The 25,660-nt window shown below is 46.3% G+C and overlaps 1 protein-coding gene and 1 long non-coding RNA gene across 7 annotated transcripts; one reads left to right on the forward strand and one right to left on the reverse strand.

Moving 5' to 3' along the window:
* Positions 1-2,434: 2,434 nt before the first annotated feature.
* LOC103638913 (uncharacterized) lies at positions 2,435-8,701 on the reverse strand. Its single transcript, XR_002265116.3, has 3 exons — positions 3,711-8,701; positions 3,256-3,296; positions 2,435-2,551 (listed from the first exon to the last, which is right to left on the reverse strand). It is a non-coding gene; the product is annotated as an uncharacterized lncRNA (long non-coding RNA).
* Positions 8,702-10,123: 1,422 nt separating this feature from the next.
* LOC100502394 (Beta-amylase 3 chloroplastic) lies at positions 10,124-19,705 on the forward strand. Of its 6 annotated transcripts, none has more exons than XM_035962379.1 (11): positions 10,125-10,461; positions 11,346-11,962; positions 12,066-12,570; positions 12,652-12,765; positions 12,835-13,145; positions 13,235-13,307; positions 13,403-14,158; positions 14,694-17,490; positions 18,102-18,312; positions 18,430-18,540; positions 18,614-19,697. In XM_035962379.1, exons 8-11 carry the CDS (start codon positions 16,952-16,954, stop codon positions 19,412-19,414), a joined length of 1,662 nt encoding a protein of 553 aa, XP_035818272.1. In that variant the 5' UTR covers positions 10,125-10,461; positions 11,346-11,962; positions 12,066-12,570; positions 12,652-12,765; positions 12,835-13,145; positions 13,235-13,307; positions 13,403-14,158; positions 14,694-16,951; the 3' UTR covers positions 19,415-19,697. The 6 variants fall into 6 exon arrangements, with proteins under 6 accessions (XP_035818274.1, XP_035818272.1, XP_035818275.1 ...); XM_035962382.1 differs by having other exon boundaries at positions 12,848-13,145; XM_035962380.1 differs by having other exon boundaries at positions 10,138-10,461; positions 10,685-11,962.
* The last annotated feature ends 5,955 nt before the right edge of the window (positions 19,706-25,660 follow it).

Here is a 25,660-nt window from a genome sequence, read left to right on the forward strand (position 1 = left end):
CTGCGGGACTACGGTTACAAATTAACCAAAGTCCCTTTGCTATGTGATAATGAGAGTGCAATCAAAATGGCCGACAATCCCGTCGAGCATAGCCGCACTAAGCACATAGCCATTCGGTATCATTTTCTTAGGGATCACCAACAAAAGGGGGATATCGAGATTTCTTACATTAATACTAAAGATCAATTAGCCGATATCTTTACCAAGCCACTTGATGAACAATCTTTTACCAGACTTAGGCATGAGCTCAATATTCTTGATTCTAGAAATTTCTTTTGCTAGCTTGCACACATAGCTCATTTGAATACCTTTGATCATATCTCTTTTATATGCTATGACTAATGTGTTTTCAAGTCTATTTCAAACCAAGTCATAGGTATATTGAAAGGGAATTGGAGTCTTCGGCGAAGACAAAGGCTTCCACTCCGTAACTCATCCTTCGCCATCACTCCAACCATCTCTCTATTCTTTGGGGGAGAAATGAGCATCATGAAAAGGACTTCGTCTTTGGTATAATCTTAACTCATTTACTTATGACCAAAGGGGAAGAAATTTCTTCGAGGGCTCTAATGATTCCGTTTTTGGCGATTCATGCCAAAAAGGGGGAGAAATGAGCCCAAAGCAAAAGGACCGCACCACCACCAATTTCAAAAACTTAGTGTTTTCCAAGAGTATTTATCAATTGGTATCCTATTGTGTTCAAAAGGGGGAGAAAGTAGTATTTCAAAAATGGTATATCAAAACCCTCTTGAACACTAAGAGGTGGATCTCTTTTAGGGGGAGTTTTTGTTTAGTCAAAGGAAAAGCATTTGAAACAGGGGGAGAAAATTTCAAATCTTGAAAATGCTTTTGCAAACTCTTATTCATTTACCTTTGACTATTTGCAAAAGATCTTTGAAATGGATTTACAAAAGGTTTTGCAAAAACAAAACATGGGGTGCAAACGTGGTCCAAAATGCTAAATAAGAAAGAAACATTCCATGCATATCTTGTAAGTAGTTGTATTGGCTCAATTCCAAGCAACCTTTACACTCACATTATGCAAACTAGTTCAATTATGCACTTCTATATTTGCTTTGGTTTGTGTTGGCATCAATCACCAAAAAGGGGGAGATTGAAAGGGAATTAGGCTTACACCTAGTTCCTATATATTTTTGGTGGTTGAATTGCCCAACACAAATCTTTGGACTAACTAGTTTGCCCAAGTGCATAGATTATACAGGTGTTAAAGGTTCACTTTCAGTCAATAAAAAGACCAAGTATTGGATTCAACAAAGGAGCAATGAGGCAACCGAAGGCACCCCTGGTCTGGCGCACCGGACTGTCCGGTGAGCCACCGGACAGTAAACAGTACCTGTCCGGTGCACCAGGGGACTCAGACTCAAACTCTTCGCCCTCGGGATTTCTTGGAAGCCGTCGCGCTATAAATCACCGGACTGTCCGGTGTGCACCGGACATGTCCGGTGCTCCAAGGAAGCGCGGTCTTCGGAACTCGTCAGCCTCGGGTTCGCGCGGCAGCCGCTCCGCTAAAATTCACCGGACTGTCCGGTGTGCACCGGACTGTCCGGTGTGCCAGCGGAGCAACGGCTCTCTGCGGCGCCAACGGCTCCCTGCGGTGCATTTAATGCGCGCGCAGCGCGCGCAGACGTCAGGCACGCCCATACCGGTGCACCGGACATCAAACAGTACATGTCCGGTGTGCACCGGACACCCAGGCGGGCCCACAAGTCAGAAGCTCCAACGGCTAGAATCCAACGGCCGTGATGACGTGGCAGGGGGCACCGGACTGTCCGGTGTGCACCGGACTGTCCGGTGCGCCATCGAACAGACAGCTCCACCAACGGCCACATTTGGTGGTTGGGGCTATAAATACCCCAACCACCCCACCATTCATGGCATCCAAGTTTTCCCACTTCTCAACCACTTACAAGAGCTAGGCATTCAATTCTAGACACATTCAAAGAGATCAAATCCTCTCCAATTCCACACAAAACCCTAGTGACTAATGAGAGTGATTTGCCGTGTTCATTTGAGCTCTTGCGCTTGGATTGCTTCTTTTCCTTCTCACTTGTTCTTGTGATCAAAACTCCATTGTAATCAAGGCAAGAGGCACCAATTGTGTGGTGGCCCTTGCGGGGAAGTTTTGTTCCCAGCTTTGATTTGAGAAGAGAAGCTCACTCGGTCCGAGGGACCGTTTGAGAGAGGGAAGGGTTGAAAGAGACCCGGCCTTTGTGGCCTCCTCAACGGGGAGTAGGTTTGAGAGAACCGAACCTCGGTAAAACAAATCCGTGTGTCACACTTCATTATTTGCTCGCGATTTGTTTTGCGCCCTCTCTTGCGGACTCGTTTATATTTCTAACGTTAACCCGGCTTGTAGTTGTGTTTATATTTGTAAATTTCAGTTTCGCCCTATTCACCCCCCCCTCTAGGCGACTATCAGTAACGTATAGTAGTGTTGTGTTTATCAACATCATTGTCTTTAGCAATTCTGTTTATTTTAGTAGTCCAAGATATTGACATGTATATACCTGCAAAAAGAGCCACGTATGTCCTAGGGGCATACATGACGTCATACAAAATACATTAGCTATATATTACAAGAAGAGCATCATTTTGATACAAAGTCAATAGAACCAACACATGCCATATGCAACGGCATGCACTAATCCTTCTGTTCCTGGATGGACAAATGTTTCTGTAAAAGTTAGTGGAAAATATAACACAACAATGATTTTTGTAAGCTTTCGTTTTTTATGGAATTAGAAAAACAAACGTTAGGAAAATTAGGAGGAAGTACATTATTCATGTTTCAAGCAAGTGTTACAGAACTAAGGTTATGGACTGCTTCCAAAATTTGTTTGGGCCTGTGTTGTAGAATTTCTTTGATGAGAAATGTGCTAAGCAACAATATTTACCATAATAACACAAATGTTTTAGCATTCCAAAAAAAACAAAGACGAAAGAACTTTTTTGTGGGTAATTCTAATGTACTGGACATAATTTCAAGATTATTAAATGTTAAATCGTCTGGACCCTACGATGACATGGTTTAATAGTTAAGTTTCGTTGAATATAGTTATTTTTAAGGCAGTAAAGCATACTTCATGTGAAGTTTCAATATCCTTTTTTGAGTTCTTTCTATTATTGAATTGTATTATATGGTTTTGTAAGAAAAATCGCGTGCTAGTAAATCGGAATTGTTTGTCGACAAAGGTAATAGTGAGATGAAAAGAATGGTAAGATAAATATATTTACCTAACATTGCCTTCATCTGGAAATGCCAAAGATTTGACAACCTGCATAAAAATCAGTGGAGGTGAGTAAAAAGGGAATAGGGAGTTACATATGTCTAGTTCTCTCTTGCTTGGAACTTACTTAGAGATGAGCAGAACAATCATGCCAACAATTATGAAATTTGGAAGTACAACTCCATGGAAATGATGGATGTAAAAAGGAATAATAAATGAATGAGTACCCATACATTTTGGTCAAGTTCTTAGTCTATTAATAACATTTGAATAGCAAGTACACATATTTTCAAAAAGTGTAATTGAAGAGGTCCAAAGTAAAGAGATCTTGTAGGTCATTCTTCAAATCATTAACAATTAACCGTATGTAATTTGCATAACTAAATGGCCTCCCTACTGAGCACAAATCCAACTTTACTGAGAAAATTACAAAAGCCAGAGCCCCAAAGATTTTGGTGTCACCTTCAATCTGCCCATGTGACATCTTTATTTTGAGGAACACGGTCATAGACATGAGTCCAAGGATGGTCACCTGGGTGATCATGAAAAATATACATGAAAGAATTATCTTTCATTAGAAGCTAGCTGCTCTCTTACCACTACTACTACTTTGAGTAATTCCCAGCTAGAAATCCCATAAATTTTTGTATGTGAAAGCAGCAGGATGAGTTTTGAACTTTTCAAAAGGTACTTGTAGCTCACATTCCGCATGTGTTGGCATGCAAGCAATGGTCTGAAACGTTCTACAAAGTATGGCATTCAGAGTTTAACATGCTCTCTGGACACTAAGTGAGTGATTCACATCTAGAAATCCCATTTTTTTGTTGGTTACAAAATTTTTGGCTGCACCCGCACCATATATGCGAAGAAGAAAAGAGAAGTAGAGAGAAAGAAAAAGAATAGAATGGGTTCGACCCTTCTCAAACCAACTCAAAAAAGGAAAAGAAAAGAATATGGCATCGTGATAAGATGATTGCATTAATTAACCACTCTATTTTGGGATATATAAATGGTAAGCACTAAATTCCAATCTCTGTTATCGATAAAATCCCTTGGTTCCTACATGACACAATCCCTTGGCTTCAGGTCCTCGTTTCGAAAAAGCTGCATTATATTGTGAGGGAGTTTTTGTTACTATCTCATGCTTTAATTTGGAATTTGTACTCTCATCTAGAGAACTAAAAAGGATTTTTCGATCTTCGGCCTTGGTAAAGTTTAGAAGAAAAATTCTAGACCTGACCTCTGTTCTTTACGCACGCATGATGTATTGCCATTATATTTGCAAAAAGTGATAAGCATATATCTTACTCGTATCTGGCCGAACTGAGAGGAGACGTTGACAATCCTTCCATCAGAGGACGCTTGAAGCAGAGGCAGTAAAGTCTCGATTACTTGTTTTGTGCCATAATAGTTTGTCCGCAGGTCTGTCTTCACATCGTCGTAAGTCTCCCGCAGGATACGTCAAGGCTCGCTGACCACTAGAGCAGGTTGTGTGGACTACTCGTGGCGGTCGAGGCTAGCACGCGGCGACGGGGCGATAGCGCGCTCAGTTCCCGTGCCGACGGTAGCAGGCTCGTCAGACCGTGCCGATAGGGCTGGAAAATTAGCTCGAGGCTCGCGAGCCGGCTCGAGCTCGGTGCGGCTCGGCTCGGCTCGGAGCGGCTCACGAGCCTCGAACGAGCCGAGCCGAGCCTCTTCTTCGAGCTCGTTTTTGCAGCGAGCCGAGCCGAGCCAGCTCGCGAGCCGGCTCGCGAGCCTTGCAAAAATGATCAATTTATGGAATAATAATGAGTATTAGATAATTTTATAGATAATAGCTCATTTTTTAGTCTTTGATGATGAATATATAATGTTAATTCACCAAATAATGCAACGATAAGTACCAGAATATGGCTCGCGAGCCGAGCCGAGCCGGCTCGCGAGCCAAGGTCGAGCCGAGCCGAGCCTCTTTCGCCAGCTCGTGAAATGGACGAGCCGAGCCGAGCCGAGCTCGTTCAGTCACCGAGCCGCACCGAGCCGAGCCGAGCCGAGCTCGGCTCGGCTCGTTTCCAGCCCTACGTGTCGACGGTAGCAGGCTCGTCGGCTCAGTGGTGGCCCTGAGGGTGGGGCAGAGGGGCGGTCGCCCCGGGCCCCCGAATTCATAGGGCCCATTCTAGTCATGTGATCCAATAGCTTATCAACAAAATAATGAATATCTAAACATGTTAGAAGAAAATTTCAAAGCGATACTATAATATATATCCTTCTATTTACTAATTATTTGATATAAATATTTTTAGATGTATTTTGAGTGTTTAATTAGTAACATTTATACATTAAAAATAATTTGAAGGGCCTATATTTGAAACCTTGTCCTGGGCCCCTAAAATGTAAGGACTGCCACTGCGTCGGCTCCTACGCGGGGCTGAGAGGTTCCTACGCGAGGCTGAGGGACACGCCGCCGCGAGCCTCGACAGAAGGGGCGAGGAGGCGGAGTTCGTTTCCCATGGTCAAAGATGTCGCCGAGTTGGACGGCGAGGATGGACCCTGTGACCCGTGAGGTGGAGGAGGCGGATGGGAAGTCTTTGCTGCGGGGCATGAGGACGGCGAGGCGGAGGTGTGGAGCATGGAGAAAGTCAATCCGCAACGCGATGCTTCTAGCAGCAACGAACGACAGGTGCGTACTGAGGGCGGACCAGCGGACGTTGATCTGCGATCCAACGGACACAACAAATCAGAGCGATGTGGACACACTCTTAGGCCGTGATTTGAACCGGCTTTCATATAGAGAAATTTTGCTTCCGCAGGTTGCAGCAAAGAAAGGACAGTGTGTAGTATCAATGATACTATCAATTGTTGTGAATGTTTTTTTGCTAGAATAAGCTTCAGAAAGTGGAATAGATGATGTACCTGAGGCAGCACAATGTCATCCACACTGAGCACAGCAGCAGCAGCAGAGGAAAGTCAACTTCCTGCAAAAATAACAACGCACATTCAGTGGCCATTGTATTGATGATCGGAGATAGTTTAACTGAACTGAGAGAAGCACAACAACATCAGTGTAGAATTGGCTTGTTCAACCGTATTAAAGGCAGCACTTTGTATATAAAACAAAGTGCAGTAAAGAAGACCAGGAGAGGTTCGTAATCGATCATTCTAAATGAAAGATTGGCACTAACATTCTAGAAAGCACGTTACTATCTACTACAACCATCAACTTATCAGCCAGTCAACCACATCCCACAAGAAATTAGCAACCAAACCCATTTTGTGACCTAAAAGACCCATCCATCCTTATCTGGCTTTGTTTACTAATTATTATCAATTCTACAAGGACAATAATTCAGTGGGAGGATATTCACATCACGATCTCTGTTCTAATGCACAAAGATTTGGGCTCAAGCATCCCAGAGAACAATGTCAAGGACCTATGACCCAATCAAGCAAACATACTAATATGCCATCACCATTGGGTCAGGCAATCCCATAATACAACGGTAAGGGTCACACAATCTATTAAGAGCAGTCAAACAGTGCAAAGAAAATCGCCTCACATGTAACTCAACGACAATAGATATCCTCCTAGCTCCTGAATCATGCATCAAGAGCATTTCATTGTTTGGTGAAGCAGCAGCATCAAAGACCTAGAAAAAAAAATACATGAGGACTTAAGGTTTCTACGCTTAACTGACGAACCAAGTCGATCCGATGGGGCGCGGGATAAGCTTGTTATAGGATAAAAATCACCTTATTATCATGCAGTATGTGAGTATATATGAGATTACATCATGTCTAAAAAGACAAATAAGATTAGTTTCTGTAGTACATATATGAATAAATAGCTACAAATGATATGGCCATGGCGCAGGTTGGGAATAAATTTTGCAATACTAGCATTCAGCTGTAGATTATGGCGCAAGGGACATGGTTGCCTTTTTACCTTGCAACAATAGCATTGACAGTGTCAGGACCTATTAAGTCCGAGGGCAATCTAAAAGTTATGTGAAATTGAGCACCATGGCATTGTCTGGTAATGATTTTGATAAATAATATATGGCTCTTCTTAGAAGCATAGATAGATTGATAATGTTTTTTTGGACAAATAGTGTTTCTGCTTCTATGTAGAAGTGGAGGCATCCTTTCCCCTCCCCTAGAAGGGTCACAGTTTCTTTTGGAAGCGTCATAGCGCGTCGACCTATCAAAGGTGGAGGCGTCCCATCCCCACCCCTCTCCGAGCTCTCTCTTCTGCTTCGGTCTCGAAGCGTCGCTTTGCGTCGACCTGCTGAAAGGCCCTAGTTGTGTCTCTCCGATGATGATCAAACGTTTGTGAAGAAAAACAACAACGTGGACAGGTTAGAAAGCCACGTTTCGAACCAGCTTTCATATATAGAAGAAACTAGAATTCAAATAATGTTTGAGACACTATTCATTGTAGCATAATAATTCAAGATTCATGTAGTCCTTACTCACCATGTTAACTGCTAACTGAACTTATATGTTTTCAATCAAAAGCATGGCTAACAACTGTATCAGACATGATATAGCAATAAACAGTGTCATCCAAATTGTAGTTATTTAATTTGCTAGAGACCACTTCACACAAAAGCAAAATCTAGAGATAGAAATGTATATGCGCACACAGGATCACTCAGAATGAGGTTTGCAATAATATTAAAGAACAAAGATAACAGAAAGAGAATTTCCAACAAATACTCAGTAAACAATTGAAAGGAGACATACAAGAAAACAGAGGCAGACATGAGATGTGAGGATTATGACACCTTGATAGCTAGATAAGTGTCCCTGGACTCTGCTGCAATGTATGCACAAATAACCATTACATACATCCCTACAGCACAATCATCAGTCAGTGCAAACAAAAAAAGTAAGAAAACAACCTACCATTTATAGAACACAAACACAATACTCTTTGGACCAAATTATAGTTAGCTTTGTCTTACTTTAGATTTTTATATCTTTGATGAAATATATAGGAGAATGCACCAAACCAACAACATCAACAACATCAAATTAGTTTTATTAAACTCTCCATAAAATATGTCTTTGATAATGCATTTATTTGAACCTGTAGATGCTAATACATTTTCCTAATAACTTGGTCAGCTTTAGAAGATTGATTTAGGACAAAAATAAAGTGTCATGTAATTTATTGTAGAAAAAATGTGCCATGTATTTACAACAGAGGGAATAACATCTATGCATATAGTCACGCTTCAAGACAATTAAGAATAATAGAATCATAGAACATATTGTGTGTTGTTTTAAAACATCCCTTTTTGTCTCATGCCAAAGGACATGTTCAAAACCAGCCTAAATCTCACGTGGTTAACTATGTCGCTATGTATGGGAGTTTTATCCACCTGCATTTCTTCTATATGCACATAGGATGTCTTACACATGCGGGTGTTGAGTTTTTTATTAAATTGAATACTATTTCAACAACGTGAGAGCGATGCAAACATAAAGCAGGATCAAAAGAACCATTTAGAGCCAGCATACCTGATCGCCAGAATCGTCTCTCTGCTTATTTTGGCACGACGAAAAGGTCGATGACACAGGACCCATCATTTCCTCAAGGGCCGTCCACCAGCTTTGTTGTAGTTCGCTGACAGGACCACACCCTGCAAATCCTCAGGCTACGACAAACCAAAAATGGACAAAATGCATGTGGGGGAGGAAGAAGAGGGATGAGATTAATTTGGGACCTAGACCCAGGCGCGCTGGAAGTGGATGTTGGAGAGCATCTGCGTAGCAGAGCAACCCTCAAAGCATGGCTCCTCGCTGCAGCTGGCGAGATGGGAGCCGAAGATCTTCAGCGCAGACACCTTCTACTATGGCCCTCCCTCGTCCGCTACCATGTGCCCCATTCCATGGACGATGAGTGTCTCCAATTTCTAGCGTGCCACCACTGCCATTGTCTGTTGTGCTCCGACTGCGGCTATGCCGACGCCTGCTTTGGCCACCTCAAATCAGTGTCCGTGCGCCCCACTCCATCGTGTACCTCTCCCGCTCCTCAATTCAGCCAATCCCGCCTCGAGCCAGCCATGCACGGCGCGCCGCCACCGCCGTGCCCGGGAAGTTGGGGCAGGGTGGATTAAATGTTCAACTATTTGCTCGCCTCCACGAGCTGGGTGAGGCAGGGAGCTCGAGGGCGCAGGGTTGGCGCGGGCGGGGTGGGGAGCTAGGGGCGGAGGGTTGGTGAGAGCAGGGCAGGGAGGTGGGGGCGGAGGGTTGGTGCGAGCGGCAGAAGGAGGAAGGGGCCAGCCCCGTACGAGGGATGGGTCGCGGCCTCGCGGGCGAGGGCGAGAGAAGCATCGAGAAGGATCTGAGGCAAGACCGAAGGGGAGTGCTCGTCGAGGGGTGGAGGCCGGTGCCCCGTTGATTAGAAATCGAACGCGTAGGAACATTCTGTGCGACGTGGATACCGTGAGAGAGCTCGGTTTGAACCGGCTTTCATATATAAGAAATGACTGGTAAAACTATGGACACAGTTGGAGGGTGTTTGGATGTTAGAGCACGTCAACCCCCACACGCCACGTCGGCCGGCCTCCCGCTTTGAGGTCGACGGCGGAATAGCGGATAAATACTTTTTCTTATCCATTTTCATGATGGCCTTGCTCTCGCAGCCAAGTGTAAGAAAAACTGCGGACGTGGCGCCCTTGTCCGTCCACGCGGTTGAGCGCTGTGCGCATCTGGCTGACGACACGACGCGCCGTCCTGTAACTCGTGCTACACTGACCACACTCCTTAAGGCCTCGTTTGGCAACTCAGGTAAGGGCATGGATTGAGGCCCAATACATACATCACGTGTAACTAGGTCCACAACAGAATCACGTTCCCCGCGCGACCTAAATATGTCTTTGGCGAATCTGGTGTGGGCGTGGATGTTGGGCCGATACACGCTAATAACCAGGGGACAGAAAAATCTCCACCCGAGGCGTGGAAGACACATCGTCGCCCTCCTCGCGTGCGAGCGCCGCCACCGCATCTTCCCATCGAACTCCGCCGACCACCCGAGGTGGAAGACACACCGTCGCCCTCCTTGCATGCGAGCGCCGCCACCACATCTTCCCATCGAACTTCGCCGACCCCGCATCTTCCCATACGAGCGGTGTTTCTCCAAGATTCGCTGCTGGCCATATCGACATCGACATCGTCATCCTCGATCCAGACGAGTGTGTGTGCCGTCTCCATGGGTCTTCGACAGATTTAGGTAAGCATCTTCATTCTTCCAGATCCCACTATTCTCACGCGTCGTCGCGATTCTAATTAATCTAGATCGTGTGTTTACCTTTCTCCCGTCCTTTCTTCATTGTTCCGCCTCACCTCCGCTTAGATCTTGGCTAGCTTCTTAGGCTTCTCTTCCTCCTGGCCGTAAAAGAGAGGGACTGAGGGAAGAGATCTTAGCTAGCTTCTTATGCTTCTCTTCCTCTTAGATCCTTCCTGCTCGTCTTCGTCGTGGGATACTCGCTCGGCCTCCTGTCGTCGTCCACCCGGCCGTCACCGAGATCGTATTGTTGTAGATTTTAATTACACTATTTTAATTATGCTATTTTATATTGTGCACTAGTACTCCAGTAGCGCAACTTACTATGGTATTACATTGCTAAGAATTGACTATATTATGGTATGATTTGCTTCTAAATTTTAGTAGTGTTATATATTAAGGTTTCTGTATGGCGTTGCCTAGGGGATTGTCATACTGTGTATGTATGGTACAAGCAAAAAGCAGCATGTTTAATCATTGTTTCTGCTCTAACTAGCAGCTACTGTGTAATAATATATAGGTTTTTGCGGATGGGGAGATGAGCAAATTATTATTCACTAGAATAGACGAACATGTTCTTATATTCTTATTCTCCAAACATCCATTCTGTAAAATTCTTGTTTTTTATCGTTTGTTTTTCCAGCTGCAATTATTTTCTATTCTTGTGTTTTCCTTTTTTTTCTCTATTTTTTATTTGTCAGCTCTAATTACACGTACATGCATGCTATGATATCATATTAAGTTTTGCATATACAATGGCTCTTAACCTTTGATTTGTTATATTATGAAATTTATTAGTCCATTTCTTTTTTTGTATGCTATGATATCAGATTGCATTGTACCAAGGATAAGAAAAATGGATAAGCGAACTAGGAATAGAAGAGAAGAGGAGGACGAGGAGTTAATGCTCTTTCTTTTCCCTGCTCTTTATCTAATTACTAATGGAGGGAGAGAGAAAAGAGCAAGGCATGCTTCTATTCTACCTGGCAAGGAGAGACTTAAAGAGATTCTTGAAGGGCATGAGAAGAACTGTCTTGTCGCATTTTGTATGGAGCCTCGTATACTCAAAGATATAGCAACATTTCTTAGAGAAGAACACATCCTACGTGACACAAGGGGTGTTACCGTGGAAGAAAAACTAGGAATGTTCCTTTTCATATTGTCCCATAATGCTAGTTATGAGGATTTACAACATGAATTCAAACATAGCGGTGAAACTATCCATCGACACATCCAATCAGTTTTCCATGTAATCCCAACTCTCATGTATAGATTTGTGAAGCCCGCCACTGGAATTTCAGTTCATTGGAAGATTAGCACAGATGAACGGTTCTTTCCTTACTTCCAAAATTGCATTGGAGCTATTGATGGAACACATGTTCCAATTACCATTTCGGCAGAAAAGCAAGCCCCCTATAGGAATCGAAAAGGCACACTAAGTCAAAATGTAATGTTGGTTTGTGATTTTGACTTGAACTTCACTTTTATATCATCTGGTTGGGAGGGGTCAGCTACATATGCTAGGGTTCTAAGGTCTGAACTACTTGCAGGATTCCATGTTCCCGAGGGAAAATATTATCTTGTCGATGGAGGATATGCTAACACACCATCATTCCTTGCACCGTATCATGGTGTTCGATATCACTTGAAAGAATTTGGCCATGGTCACCAACGGCCAAGAAACTATAAGGAATTGTTTAATCACCGACATGCTTTATTGCGGAACCACATAGAGAGAGCAATAGGAGTTTTGAAGAAGCGTTTTCCCATTCTAAAAGTTGGAACACACCATCCAATTAGGAACCAAGTGAAAATACCAGCTGCGGCAGTGTTGTTCCATAATATTATACGGATGCACAACGGGGATGAAGGTTGGTTGAATAGCCAAACAAGTAACATATCGCCAGAAACTTTTGTTGATCTTCCTGGAGGAGACAATTACTATAGCAATGATGTTGTGTCACTTAATAGCCAAGTGGATAATGGGAACTCTGTTAGAGATATGATTGCATTGAATATGTGGAATGATTATAGTCAACATCGTTCATGATATATGTAAGTCTCAATTGTTTGGATGTTTAAACTCATATATTTCTATATGTGTAAGTCTCAATTGAAGGATGTTTATATTTGCAGCAAGAATGTTTGGAAGAGGATCTCCTAGGATGAACTTGATCCAAGCTGCAACTATGAAAAAAATATCCCCCAGATCTACTACTAACAAGCGCAAGAAGAGAACATCACCAAAAGGTATTTTGTTACCTATTCTTGCTTATTTTAGACAGACACCTACTCACATGCTTTATTTTCTTGTAATAGTTGGTCGTCTTAGAGCAAACTGGAATAGTGGACTAGAAAAGGGTTTAGTTGAAATTCTTCAAGACCACAACAATGACTGTTATAAGGGCCAAAATGGGTGGTCATCGGAAGCATGGAATAGAATTGTCAAGTTATTCCATGAGAAATTCTCTTATGTCACATTTACAAAATGCCAAATCCAAGATAAAGAGAAAGAGTTAAAGAGAGACTACAAGGCTCTTAAAGAGGCAAGACAACAAAGCGGGGTATCATGGGATGAGCGGTTGTGTAGAATAGAAGCAGAAGAACCCATTTGGAATAACCTCACCACTGTAAGTTAATTGTTTCTGTTATAATTTTTATTTTGATTATTTTTGTTATAATTTATTAACTTAAGTGAATCACTTTTTGCTTTGTATAGAGTAACGAGAGACTTAAGAAGTTTCGGACTAAATCTTTCCCACTGTTTGAGGCTTTAGGAGAGCTATATGATGGTATGTTATCTATGTTTTTCTTTATCTTAGTATTGAGCCTTATATTTTTATCCTAGTATTGAAGTCTTAAAAACTTACGATGCTTCTTGGTTTAGGAAATATTGCTAAGGGAACCATGAATTTTACTTCTATTGAGCCTTCTCGACCTCCTGTCACACAACCTTGTCAAGGTGCTGCTACACAGCCTTCTCAAGCTGCTTTCACACTTACACAACCTTCTCAAATCGCTTTCACACAACCTTCTCTAGCTGCTTTCGCACAGCCTTCTCGAACCGCTTTTAGACATCCTTCTCTAGCCGCTTTCCCACAGCCTTCTCAAGCCGCTTTTGCACAGCCTTCTCAAACCATTTTCACACAGCCTTCTAAAGCCGCTTTCACACACCCTTCTGAAGCCACTTTCACACAGCCTTCTCAAGCCGCTTTCACACAACCTTCTCAAGCTAATATCTCACAAGCCATTTGTGATGAAGATGACGAGCTCAGAGTATTGGATCCACCAGCCCCTACATCAGTGAGCAAAAGGGCAAAAAATGTTGGTACTGGTAATTCAAGAACAAGAATTAACAAGCGTACACAAGATAGGAATGTGGTTGAGATGATGGGAAGGTTTCTAGAAATGAAAGAAAAACAAGCTGAGGCGGATGAAAGGGCCACAACTAATGCAAATGAGGATGATTTCCCTATTCAAACATGCATTGCTATTGTGGATGGAATGGAAGAGCTTTCTGATGATGAGAAGGTTGATGCTTATGATGTGTTTAAGGATGCCCAAAACCGGGCCATTTTCATGACTGCCAAAGATGCTACGCGCATAAAATGGTTGAGGAAGAAGATTGCAAGAACATGATATGGTATTGATCCTCTTCTCATCCCTTTTAACTTGTTTTTAATTTAGTTATATGGATGTCTTAAGTAGCATTACTTATGAAAATCAGTAGAAACTGCAATCTTTGTCTGTTTGTTTAGAAATTTCAGAGTTATTTTGTTTCCCTGTAGTTCAGCTGTTCTAGAGCAGTAGCTTTACTATGTTTCTCTATGTTTTTAATAGTCGGTTTGCCACAACTCTTCTATTTCAGCCAATTTGCCACAACACTTTATAATTTATTCTCTGTATGGTCCATTTGTACTAAATTTTACATTTCATTCTCTATAGTCCGGTACACATCTGTAGTTACTTTTCTTACATTGGATGATTCTTTTGCTTGTTTCTGGATTAGATGTCACTTGAAAACAAGTGGCTTCATAAGCCTTGTTTACTTTTACTATGACAATCCAACATTTTTAGATAACATATGACAATTTATTATAATGAATTTTGATTTCTGTTTTGGGTCTGTTATAAAGACAATTAAGAGTTAAGTTTAATTTATGTTTTCTTTCCAACAGATATATGAAGCTAAAGTAATGAAGGATGATTTTGTAGTATCGTCCAGCATAAGGAAAGAAAGCTGCAATTTGTGCTATTGTTTGATTTAAGACAAACAGAGATGGATATTTAACTTTAGCCATGACACTACTTGTTTGCAACTTTTAAGTAATCTGTTAAATTAAAGATGAGATCTTGCAGATTTTTCTTATTACCTAATGGATTCTCTTATTAGCTGATTCAAATCTAATCATGCATATTGTAGTAAGGACTATGTATGTTGAATCAATGACTCTGGTTCAATTTTAAATATCACATGTGTTTTAAGTTTCTTAACTTTATGGCTTATCTTCTAATTTTTATTTTCTTTTATTTTTCTCTAGCGGATTTTTGAGTAATATGATCATTGTTGTTAAGTGTTTATTATTTTATTTTTAATCTTTATTCACATGTACGTATTTATGAAAATCTACAAACAAGATAAAAAATAGAGTTGAGTATAAGTACCAGCATTTATCTCAATCTGAGACTGGGAGCTGGCGGAGTGGAGTCGGACGTGGGTCTAAACAAAAGGCCAGGCTTGGACGGGTGACGGCTGGGATTGGGTGGTTGCTAGGTATTAACCCAAACCACGTGTGGGTTGAGTTACCAGTAGGGATGAAAACGATTTCAAAATTTTTCGGAATTCCGGAAACCGATTTCGAAATTTTTCGATCGGATTCACCGGTAACGGTATTTTTCGAAAATGGAATCGTTTTCGGAATTTTCTATCGAAATCGATATGGTGTTTTACCGACCATTTCCTTCGGTTACCGGTTTTGTCAGAAATTATCAGATTTATGTCTCGGAATTTTTTGGAATTTTCCATCATGTGATTTTTCGCATCGTCTATACGTCTCTAGATAAGGATTACTTATTTTTGTATTTTTTTGGATGCCTTAAGATTTTTTTGGATAGATGGTGTTGGATTAACGATTTGGTCTCTCGAACAAATCCACCATTTTCTATATACATGTTACGTATTAGTAATATATAATGATAGAGAGCCGACAGTCTGTCTTTTCCACACAATAGGTTTTAGGGTTTTTCTGTGAGGTTCTGAAAAACTCTATATGTGAGAAAAAAATATTTTATAAGTAAGCATGCCATGTCAGCTAGATCGAGTGGATATTGTGAATTGTGAACTTTAAGTCTGTGAACTTGTGATATTTATGAACTTGTTATATTGTGATCTTTGTAAACTTTTTATATTATAAACTTGTGATCCTTGTGAACTTGTTATATGATGAATTGTGAACTTGTGGTCTTTGTGATCTTTTGTCAACTTTGTTGTATTGTGAAGTTTGATATGTTTACGGATCGTATTTTAGATTTCGATCGTTACCGGTGTATTTTCTGCACCAAACTTTTATTTCCGATGTTTCCGAAATACCAATATCGTTTCCGTTTCCGGAGTTACCGTTTTCGATTTTGTTTCCGATAAAAAATATGAAAACGGTAATGGTTTTAGTGTTTACCGACCATTTCCGACCGTTTTCGTCCCTATTTACCGGTGGACGATAACCACATATATCCAAACGAAGCCTAATCCGCTTTGGCTGGGTTGTGGTTGTGAGTACTATACAACACTGGTTAGCTCTAGAGATAGTTTAGCTTAGCAGCCTGTCGGCGTCACACGTCAGCCATGGTACTGTACTAGCAACCGCCAACCGCACTGCCGGTCCGAACTCAAGACGGCTCGCGGGACTCAAGCTTTTTTCAGACTTGCTATCAATGCAAGTATGAATTTGCTGCCGTAGTATGCATGCGAATATGTGGTTGGATAGTGTTTGTGCAGGACAGGTGTCAAGCAGAGGCAATAGCTGCTTCCTGCAGACGAGACAAATTAAATAAAATAATTTAGATAAGATCGCCAGCGGCGCTCAAAAAGCCGTAGCATGCAACGGAACGGACGGACGGGTAGGTACGCTGACGCAATCGTCAGTCTCCAACTAGATCGCGTCCACTTGATTAGTCCTAATCCTAGTCGTTAATAAATTGATTACGGATAAGCGCCCGTGCGATCCATCGCCATCGTCCCCCGGCAATTCCTCTATAAATAGAGCTCCCAGCGCACGCCGAGACTCGATCTCCTCCCATTTGTTCAGCTATCTCCAACCAAGTTGAAACCATCTTGTTCAAATCGCCCCCTCCTCTCTCTCTCTCGTCAAGCACAAGCTTCTGTGCGTTCGTGTTGCGGCCCTGTCTGCTGATTGGCTGTGGATCCAGAGGCGAAACTATGGCTCTGACGCTGCGTTCCTCGACGTCGTTCCTGTCGCATGTGGACCCCGCCTCCAAGCTCCTCCACAAACCCACCGACGAGGCGCCGCCCTGCTGCGTCTCCGTGCCGCCTGCGCCCAGCCGCAGGCCGCGCGCGCTCCGGGCGGCCGCGGCCACGGCCACGGCGCCCTCGCCGGCGACGCACCGCGCGCCGGCGGAGGCGGCCGAGCTGCTGCACGGAGGCGGCGCGGGCCAGCAGCACGGGCTGCCGCGCGGCGGGGTGCCGGTGTACGTGATGCTGCCGCTGGACACGGTGGGGCCAGGCGGCCAGCTGTCGCGGCAGCGCGCGGTGGCGGCTAGTCTGATGGCGCTGCGGGGCGCCGGGGTGGAGGGCGTGATGGTGGACGTGTGGTGGGGCGTGGTGGAGCGGGAGGGCCCCGGCCGCTACGACTGGGAGGCCTACGCCGAGCTCGTGCGCATGGTGGAACGCGCCGGCCTCCGGCTCCAGGCCGTCATGTCCTTCCACCAGTGCGGTGGCAACGTCGGCGACACCTGCAAGTAAGCATCTCTATTCTATAAATCACCTAGATGCTTATGAGTTCAGATATGGTAGCGTGAAATCTACTGCGATGTAGAAGGTTTCGAGTAGCCAATTGCTGTTCTTAGCTTCAAAGGTGTCTAATCTAAAAACAGGTGGTTAACTGGTTACTGGGTTCGGTAGACGGTTAGGCCTCCTTATCCGGTGTTTCTGGCCTTTTTCATTTGTTGGTCCCTTGAACGCAAGGATTTGCTATGTTATTTCCCGGTAGGCAAGCAACCAGAATACTACCATTTCCTCCTATCTCGAATATTTGTGGCCGGCTAGTTCATTTTTAACTAAAACGCGATAAATAAAAAAACGGAGAAAATTATGGAGAACAGAGCAGAGACGTTCCTCTCACATGAGAGAGAGTTGTGCCTGATTAAGCGGTCACAATTTTGCAAACTGCTAACTAACAACACTAAATTGTGTCTGATCATGTTTCTAGTGCTAAACTGCTAACCAACAGCCGCAAGTTGTGCCTGATTAAGTTGGCATAATTTTTGCAACACAAGTAATTGAACAAAATTTAGAGTATACCTAGCAAACTTGGTTAATTGATCGATGTTGGTTGCTCTGATGTTTGCAGCATCCCGTTGCCGCCATGGGTGCTGGAGGAGATGAGCAGCAACCCGAACATCGTATACACGGACAGGTCCGGACGCCGGAATCCCGAGTACATCTCCCTCGGCTGCGACACACTTCCAGTGCTCAGGGGCCGGACCCCCATCCAGGTCTACACCGACTACATGCGCAGCTTCCGCCAGAGGTTCCGCGACTACCTCGGCAATGTCATCGCGGTAATTAACCAGCCACCGTTACTACGATCACTTAACGTTGCAATAGCAGTTGACCATAAAAATGCCATGCATGATGTTGTGATCTTAGGCTAAACCACTCGTGTCTCACTGTTGCAGGAGATCCAAGTGGGTATGGGTCCTTGTGGAGAGCTGAGGTATCCTTCGTACCCTGAGGCCAACGGAACATGGCGTTTCCCGGGCATCGGGGAGTTCCAGTGCTATGACAAGGTAGGCGCACTTGATTGGAAAGGTATTCGGAGTTGCCGGTGAAAGTTTGCTGAGTTGTTGTGCGTTGGTACAGTACATGCGGGCATCGCTGGAAGCCGCGGCGGTGGCGTCGGGCCACGAGGAGTGGGGGAGGGGCGGACCGCACGACGCCGGCGAGTACAAGCAGATGCCCGACGACACGGGCTTCTTCCGGCGCGAGGGCACGTGGAGCACCGAGTATGGGCATTTCTTCCTGGAGTGGTACTCGGGCATGCTCCTGGAGCACGGTGACCGCGTCATGGACGCGGCCGAGGCCGTGTTCGGCGGCACGGGCGCAACGCTCTCCGCCAAGGTCGCCGGCATCCACTGGCACTACCGGACCCGGTCCCACGCGGCGGAGCTCACGGCCGGGTACTACAACACGCGGGGCCGCGACGGGTACGCGCCGATCGCGCGCATGCTGGCCAAGCGCGGCGCTGTGCTCAACTTCACGTGCATGGAGATGAAGGACGAGCAGCAGCCGCAGCACGCCAGCTGCTCCCCCGAGCTGCTGGTGCAGCAGGTCAAGGCTGCGACCAGCGCCGCCGGCGTGCAGCTCGCCGGCGAGAACGCGCTGGAGCGGTACGACGATGCGGCGTTCTCGCAGGTGGTGTCGACGGCGCGCGGCGCAGGCCTGGCCGCGTTCACGTATCTGCGCATGAACAAGACGCTCTTCGACGGCGACAACTGGGGGCGGTTCGTGTCCTTCGTCAGGGCTATGGCCGACGGTGGCGCGAGGCCAGCGCTGCCGCGGTGTGACACGGGGCACTCGGACCTGTACGTCGGGTTTGTCGACGCCGCCAAGGAGAGGAAGGCGGCGGAGGCCAAGGGCGCCGCCACCACCGCAGCATTGTAGGTGGTCATCGGTAGATGCCCATGCATGTGCTTGCATAATGCATACAGACACATGCGCCGAGCTGTTGTATAACGTACACAGGAGAACTGTATAAATTCAGGGCCTTCAGGTTGCAAAGTTTTATAGGCTGTAATCGAGCAGGTAGATAAGGAGGCAGGCATGTCAGAACTTAGGCTATCTTCAGTTTATTTGTTCCATTTCAAACTGTATTATAAGGAGCAGCTTGGTGACTTTCACTGTCATAAATTTAGCTGAAGGAAAATAGAAATGCCAATTACTACAATTAAGGCCATGCTTGGAAGGAACTTAGGGAAGAATCACTCCCGCAGAATTAAACGGTAAAAATCTGAACCGCTCCATGGTGAAAGTAGAGTGAATATAGTCTCTATTTTGTACTAGAAGGTAGGAGCCAAAAAAAATTGCGCTCCCAACCTACCCCCTCCCCACTAAACCCTCAAGAATCACTTCACAGACTATTTGCCAAACTGTGGGAAACCCTAACCCTGTCTTAGGGATGAGTAATATATTAATAGACTTTAGTTAACTGGGTCTGGCCCATTACACAGGGGTGTGAGTAATTACGCGGGGAGAACCCCAAACCCTAAGGGCTTGTTTGGGTGCTCTAGTATTCACTCCAATACACATAGGTTGATGTGTAAATTAAACTAATTTACACCTCAGTCCACCTCAACCCATGTGCATTGGGGTGAATACTAGAGTATCCAAACATAGCCTAAACGGGATTCTAACACACCGCGCAATCGCAACTCTATCTGTATAGATGTTGAGACTGGATCGAAAGTCTAAATACACTCGAAGGTAACCCCTTGATGAAGATGTCGATGAACTGCAGTGTGGTGGGATACTGAGAACTCGAACGTCATCAAAACGGACACGCTCGCGGACGAAGTGTAGGTCGATCTCCACGTGCTTTGTGCGCTGATGTTGCACGGGATTGGTGGAGAGGTAGACTGCGCTGATGTTGTCGCAGTAGACAAGGGTGGCACGCTAGAGGAAGCTGTGGAGCTCGTGGAGGAGCTGGCGCAGCCAGGAGGCATCAACCACTCCGTTGGCCACGGTGTGGTACTCGACCTCTGTGCTGGAACGGGAGACGACGGGCTGTCGATTTGTGGCCCAGGAGACGAGGTTAGCGCCCAAGAGCACGGCATAACCGGATGTGGACCGACGTGTGTCGGGACAACCAACCTAGTCAGCATCGGTGTAGACGACGAGCTCGGATATCGGGGATGGTTAGAGTAGGAGTTTGTAGTCGAGGGAGCCATGGAGGTAGCGCAAGATCCGCTTAAGGACGGTCAGGTGGGGCTCCCGCGGGGTGTGCATATGCAGGCACACATGCTGGAGGGCGTAGGCGATGTCGGGTCTAGAGAAGGTGAAGTACTAGAGTGTCGACATGTGTGGAGCAGGGCTTGCAGTCGAACATGACAGCCCGCTCCAGGATGTCGATGGCGTACTAACGCTGGTGGAAGAAGAGACCTTGAGGTTTGCGATCGGCGATGATGCTGAGGAAGTGGTGGAGGGGCCCTAGGTCCTTCATCGTGAAGTCCCGCTGAAGGGTGTCGATCGTGCGTTGTAGGAAGTCGGTGGTGGATGTCGTTAGCACAATGTCGTCGACGTAGAGCAAGAGGTAGACTGTGTTGTCGCAGGACTGGTAGATGAACAGGTATGTGTCCAACTTGGCCTCGACGAAGCTGATGGAAGCCAAGTGGGAGGCGAAGCGACTGTACCATGCCTGCGGCGCTTGCTTTAGGCCGTATAGGGAGCGGTTCAGCCAGCAAACCAGATCCGAACGAGCGGTGTCGACGAAGCCGGTGGGCTGGCTGTAGTAGACAGTCTCCGTCAGAGTGTCGTGGAGGAATGCATTCTTGATGTCGAGTAGATGGATCGCCCATTCTCGGGAGAGGGCGAAGGAGAGGACGACAAGAATAGTGGAAAACTTGACGGAGGGGCTGAAGGTCTCATCGTAATTCACTCCGGGGTGCTGGATGAAGCCCCAAAGGACCCAATAGGCCTTGTAGCGGTGGAGGGAGCCGTCCAAGGTCAGCTTATGGCAAAAGAGCCACTTGCCGGTGACCACGTTGGTGCCCGGTGGACACGACACCAGGTCCTAGGTGTGGTTGGCCAGCAGGGCCACGTACTCCTCCTCCATAGCATGACGCCAATGTGGGTCGGTGAGAGCGGTGCGAACGGAGGAGGGGACCGAAGATGCGTCCGTGGGGAGTGGTAGTCGTATCAGATGCCAGGAGTAGCCAGTCGACGGGGTGGAAAACACCGACGACGTGCCGAGTCACCGTCGAGTGGAATCCTCGGGATCGCGGTGGATGACAACAGGGTGGTACACAAGCAGCTCGGAGCGAGCCACCGGGGCGTCGGGGGCCGCTTGCATGGCCGGCTCGTGGCGGTGATAGACGACGAGGAGGTCGGTGAATTGAGGCGCGCTCGTCGACGTGCCCGGGTTAGTGGGCGTCGAGGGAGTGGTGTGTCCGCGATAGTGATAGACGAGGACGAGGTCGGTGAAGCAAGCCATGCTCGTCCATGGGGCCATGCATGGCGTGGGAAGGGTCGACGGGACCACGCGTGGTACAGGCGGGGTCGACGGGGCCACGCATGGCGCGGGAATAGGCGCGAGCGGAGGCGTTGATACCGCATGGGGTGCAGGCAACAGCGCAAGTCGAGGCACCTAGGTGGGGGGAACCAGATCGGACTCAAGGAGGGAGTCGAGATCAGTGGGTGGGGAGGAGACAGCAAGGGGAAACACATCTTCGTCGAAGACGACGTGACAAAAGATGATGATGTGGTTGGAGACGAGGTCAAGACAACGATACCCCTTATGGTTAGGGGAGTAGCCAAGGAAGAGGCAACAAGTGGAGCGAGGTGACAGCTTATGGGGAGCGGTGGCGGAAGTGGTAGGATACAAGCACAGCCGAACACACGTAGGTTATCGTAGGAGGGGGTTGTGCCTTATAGGACGAAGTGGGGGAGTAGGGTGGCTTATCGCCTTCGAGGGAAGACGATTGAGGTGGTGTGTGGCGGTATGCAGGGCCTCTACCCAGTAGCTGGCAGGGAGAGAAGCCTGGAAGAGAAGGCAATAGATCATATTAGTGGTGGTGCGAATCATGCGTTCGGTCCGGACGTTCTGGGTAGAGGTGTAGAGGCACGAGAGACGCAATTGGACGCCATGAGTGAGAAAGAAAGAATGGGAGGCGTGGTTGTTGAACTCACGGCCATTGTCACACTGCAGGGCACGGACCGGGCGACAAAACTGGGTGGATACCTAGGCAAAGAAGTGTGTAAGAGTGGTAAACATGTCAGACTTCAACAGAAGAGGAAAAGTCTAAAGAAAATGGGAGAATCATCCAAAATTACCAAATAGTATTTATAACCAGATAGGTTGATTACAGGGGGTCCAGAGATCACAATTGTCGATACCCTAGAACAGGAGTACCCCTTACTACAGTATGAAGGAACGGTGCCCGTGCGGCAATCTCTAGCCGCGCGGTGAACAACACCCGACCCCACCACGTGGACGGCTCTAGGGGCGCCGTGTGGCCAGAAAGGATGATATATCCCAGGATGCAATCAGCTGAACCGGACCTCCGTGAGGAAGCACCGGACCCCTGTACGCACAGCCCGGACCCCCGAATACGGTCCGGGACTCCCAAGTAATCATGCCAGGGTCCCTTGGATGGGGGTACGGATCCCTCCGAGTAAGGTCCGGGCCATCCATAACGAGGTCCCAGGACAGGGGATACCCTGGCCTAAGCAAGGGTCCGGTACTGACACGTGTCCAGGCTTTATCCTGTGCGCATGCGCTCCCCGCTCAGGCGGAGACCCGATGCTGCCACGTGGCTTGTTGCCCGTGACGTAAGCCAGCGGGTGGAGCCTGACGTAAGGCCTCTAGGCCGCGCGGTCTCTGCATTTATTGCGGAGAGGACGCGCCGCCTATCCACCCTGCTGACAGGCGATGTGCCGCCTCAGCATTTATTGTGACCTGTCCACTCAGCTGGCAGGCAGCGTCCAGGCCATCCTGCAGACGGCGTGCCTGACCAGTCCATTGCCAAACAGTACGCCCGTGCTGCAAGGTGCACTGTGACCATCATCACTTATGCGTTGCCAGGGAAGCTTCCCCTGCACGCCAATACCACACAGATCGCGGATGTCAGGGTGCAAGAAGATTGCTCCAACAACTCCAAGTATTACATCCATTATATTCCTGGGCCCACATGTCGGGGCTCAGCACCCTTGTACGCACCCCCCCTTGAGCTATAAAAGGTGGAGGCATGCAACGTTACAAGGGGACAGACACACTTAGACCGAACTCAGACTTAGACTCTCAGCTCTCAAGCTTTCACATCAATCCAACACACAGTGGAGTAGGGTATTACGCTCCGACGGCCCGAACCACTCTAAATCCTCGCGTGTAGGGATGAAAACGAGACGGGTACCCAGAACGGGTATCAAAACGGGACGAATTTTCGAATACGGATACGAGTATTTTTGCGTCGGGACGGATACGGGTAATACCCGGATAATGAACTCCCGGATACGGGTAGGATACGGAATCACTAATACCCGATAAATACCTAAAAATACCGGGTAGGATACGGGTACCTCACGGTCGGGTACCTGGTTCCTGTACCGAATATGTAAATCCCAATTTCGTGTGTTGTTCGGCCCATTAGGCAAGCTAGCCGCCCCGGCCCATTAACAATTTGTCGATTTCTAGCTAGGTTAGGCATGGTTGCAGTTTAGTCAGCCTCAGCCGCCACCCGGCCAGCCGCCAAGCGCCCAGCCCACACGGCCACACCCCACGTACGACGCCACGACGAGACGAAGCCCTCCCTGGCCGTAGATTTGACGGCGCCACCGTGCATGCTGCCAGGTGCCTTCGCCGATCGCCCTCCGCCGACCGCCATGCGTGCTGCCAGGTGCCTGCGCCGACCACCGTGCCTGCTGCCAGGTACCTCCCCCGACCGCCGTGCTTGCTGTCGTGCCTGCTGCCAGGTGCCAGGTGCCTTCGCCGATCGCCGTGCTTACTGTTGTGCCTGTTGCCAGGTGCCTTCGCCGATCGCCGTGCTTGCTATCGTGTCTGCTGCCACGGACGTGAGAAGCAGAGACCGACCGAGCAGCCAAACAGCAGAGACAAGACAAGCAGAGCAACTAAGCCAGGTCAGGTGCCTCCACCGAGAAGCAAAGCTGCAGATGCTAGAATATTTTGAAGTTATCATCTTCTAAACTTACGTTTTTCATGGCTGCAAATGCATTTTTTTCATGGCTGCAAGTGGTTGAACACTTGTGAACACTAATGAATTTTATCAATACTTTATAATATCAACACAGATGTGAAAGCTTAAGATACAAATCACTAATGAATTAATGGGCAAACATGTTGCATATGTCTGAATTTTTGTACTCATGATTGGCAGTGCCATGGATGTGGATGATATAGTTGATAATGAGAATGAGTCCAATGAGAATAAAGTGCAAGCCCCAACCCCAATTATGGCACTTCATATCCTACTGCACTTCATATCCTACTGCAAATCATTTCTTTCGCAAGTTTTCTGAGATTAAAATGGCTATTGCAAGATGGTGTGATAGTAGTGATCTGATGATTTGCACAATGGCATTTTCTATGAGAGCAAAGTTTGATAAATATTGGGAAATGAACAATGTAGCTTTGGCAGTGGGAGCATTTCTTGATCCTAGATACAAACATAGGATGGTTGAGCTATATATGTCTAAGATGTATGACAGTGATAAAGCTGAGTTAGAGAAGTTGGTATTCATGAATTTATCAACGAATTATTTACATATTATTCTTCTGTCATCACTGCAAAATCAACCACAAAAACCACAAAATGTGTTAGTTCAAAAGAGAGCGAGCTTGTTGCAAATAAAAATACTTGTTTGGTGGATGAGGAAGATGATGAGGTTGATCTTGATGAGTTGTATGCAACAACAAGCAATGACAAAAAGGTGTCAGAATTGGATTTGTATATGAGTAAGGAGCTAGTGAAGGTCAATGACAACGAAGCAACATTTGATGTCCTATCATGGTGGAAAGGGCAAGTGACAAGTTTTCCTATTCTTTCAACCCTTGCTCGTGATGTTTTGTCTATGCAAGTGTCTACTGTTGCTTCGGAGTCTGCATTTAGCTCTGGTGGACGCATTGTTGATGCATTCCGTTCAAGGCTCAAACCAGAAATTATTGAGACATTAGTTTGT

The sequence above is a fragment of the Zea mays genome, chromosome 9 (genome assembly GCF_902167145.1).
Source record: "Zea mays cultivar B73 chromosome 9, Zm-B73-REFERENCE-NAM-5.0, whole genome shotgun sequence".
NCBI classification, from domain to species: domain Eukaryota; kingdom Viridiplantae; phylum Streptophyta; class Magnoliopsida; order Poales; family Poaceae; genus Zea; species Zea mays.

Coding starts and splice junctions, on each gene's coding strand:
- LOC100502394 (XM_035962381.1), top strand. CDS start 16,952: ATGGCTCTGACGCTGCGTTCCTCGACGTCGTTCCTGTCGCATGTGGAC. Junction 17,491..18,101: donor AACGTCGGCGACACCTGCAA/GTAAGCATCTCT, acceptor TGATGTTTGCAG/CATCCCGTTGCCGCCATGGG. Junction 18,313..18,429: donor ACCTCGGCAATGTCATCGCG/GTAATTAACCAG, acceptor TCACTGTTGCAG/GAGATCCAAGTGGGTATGGG.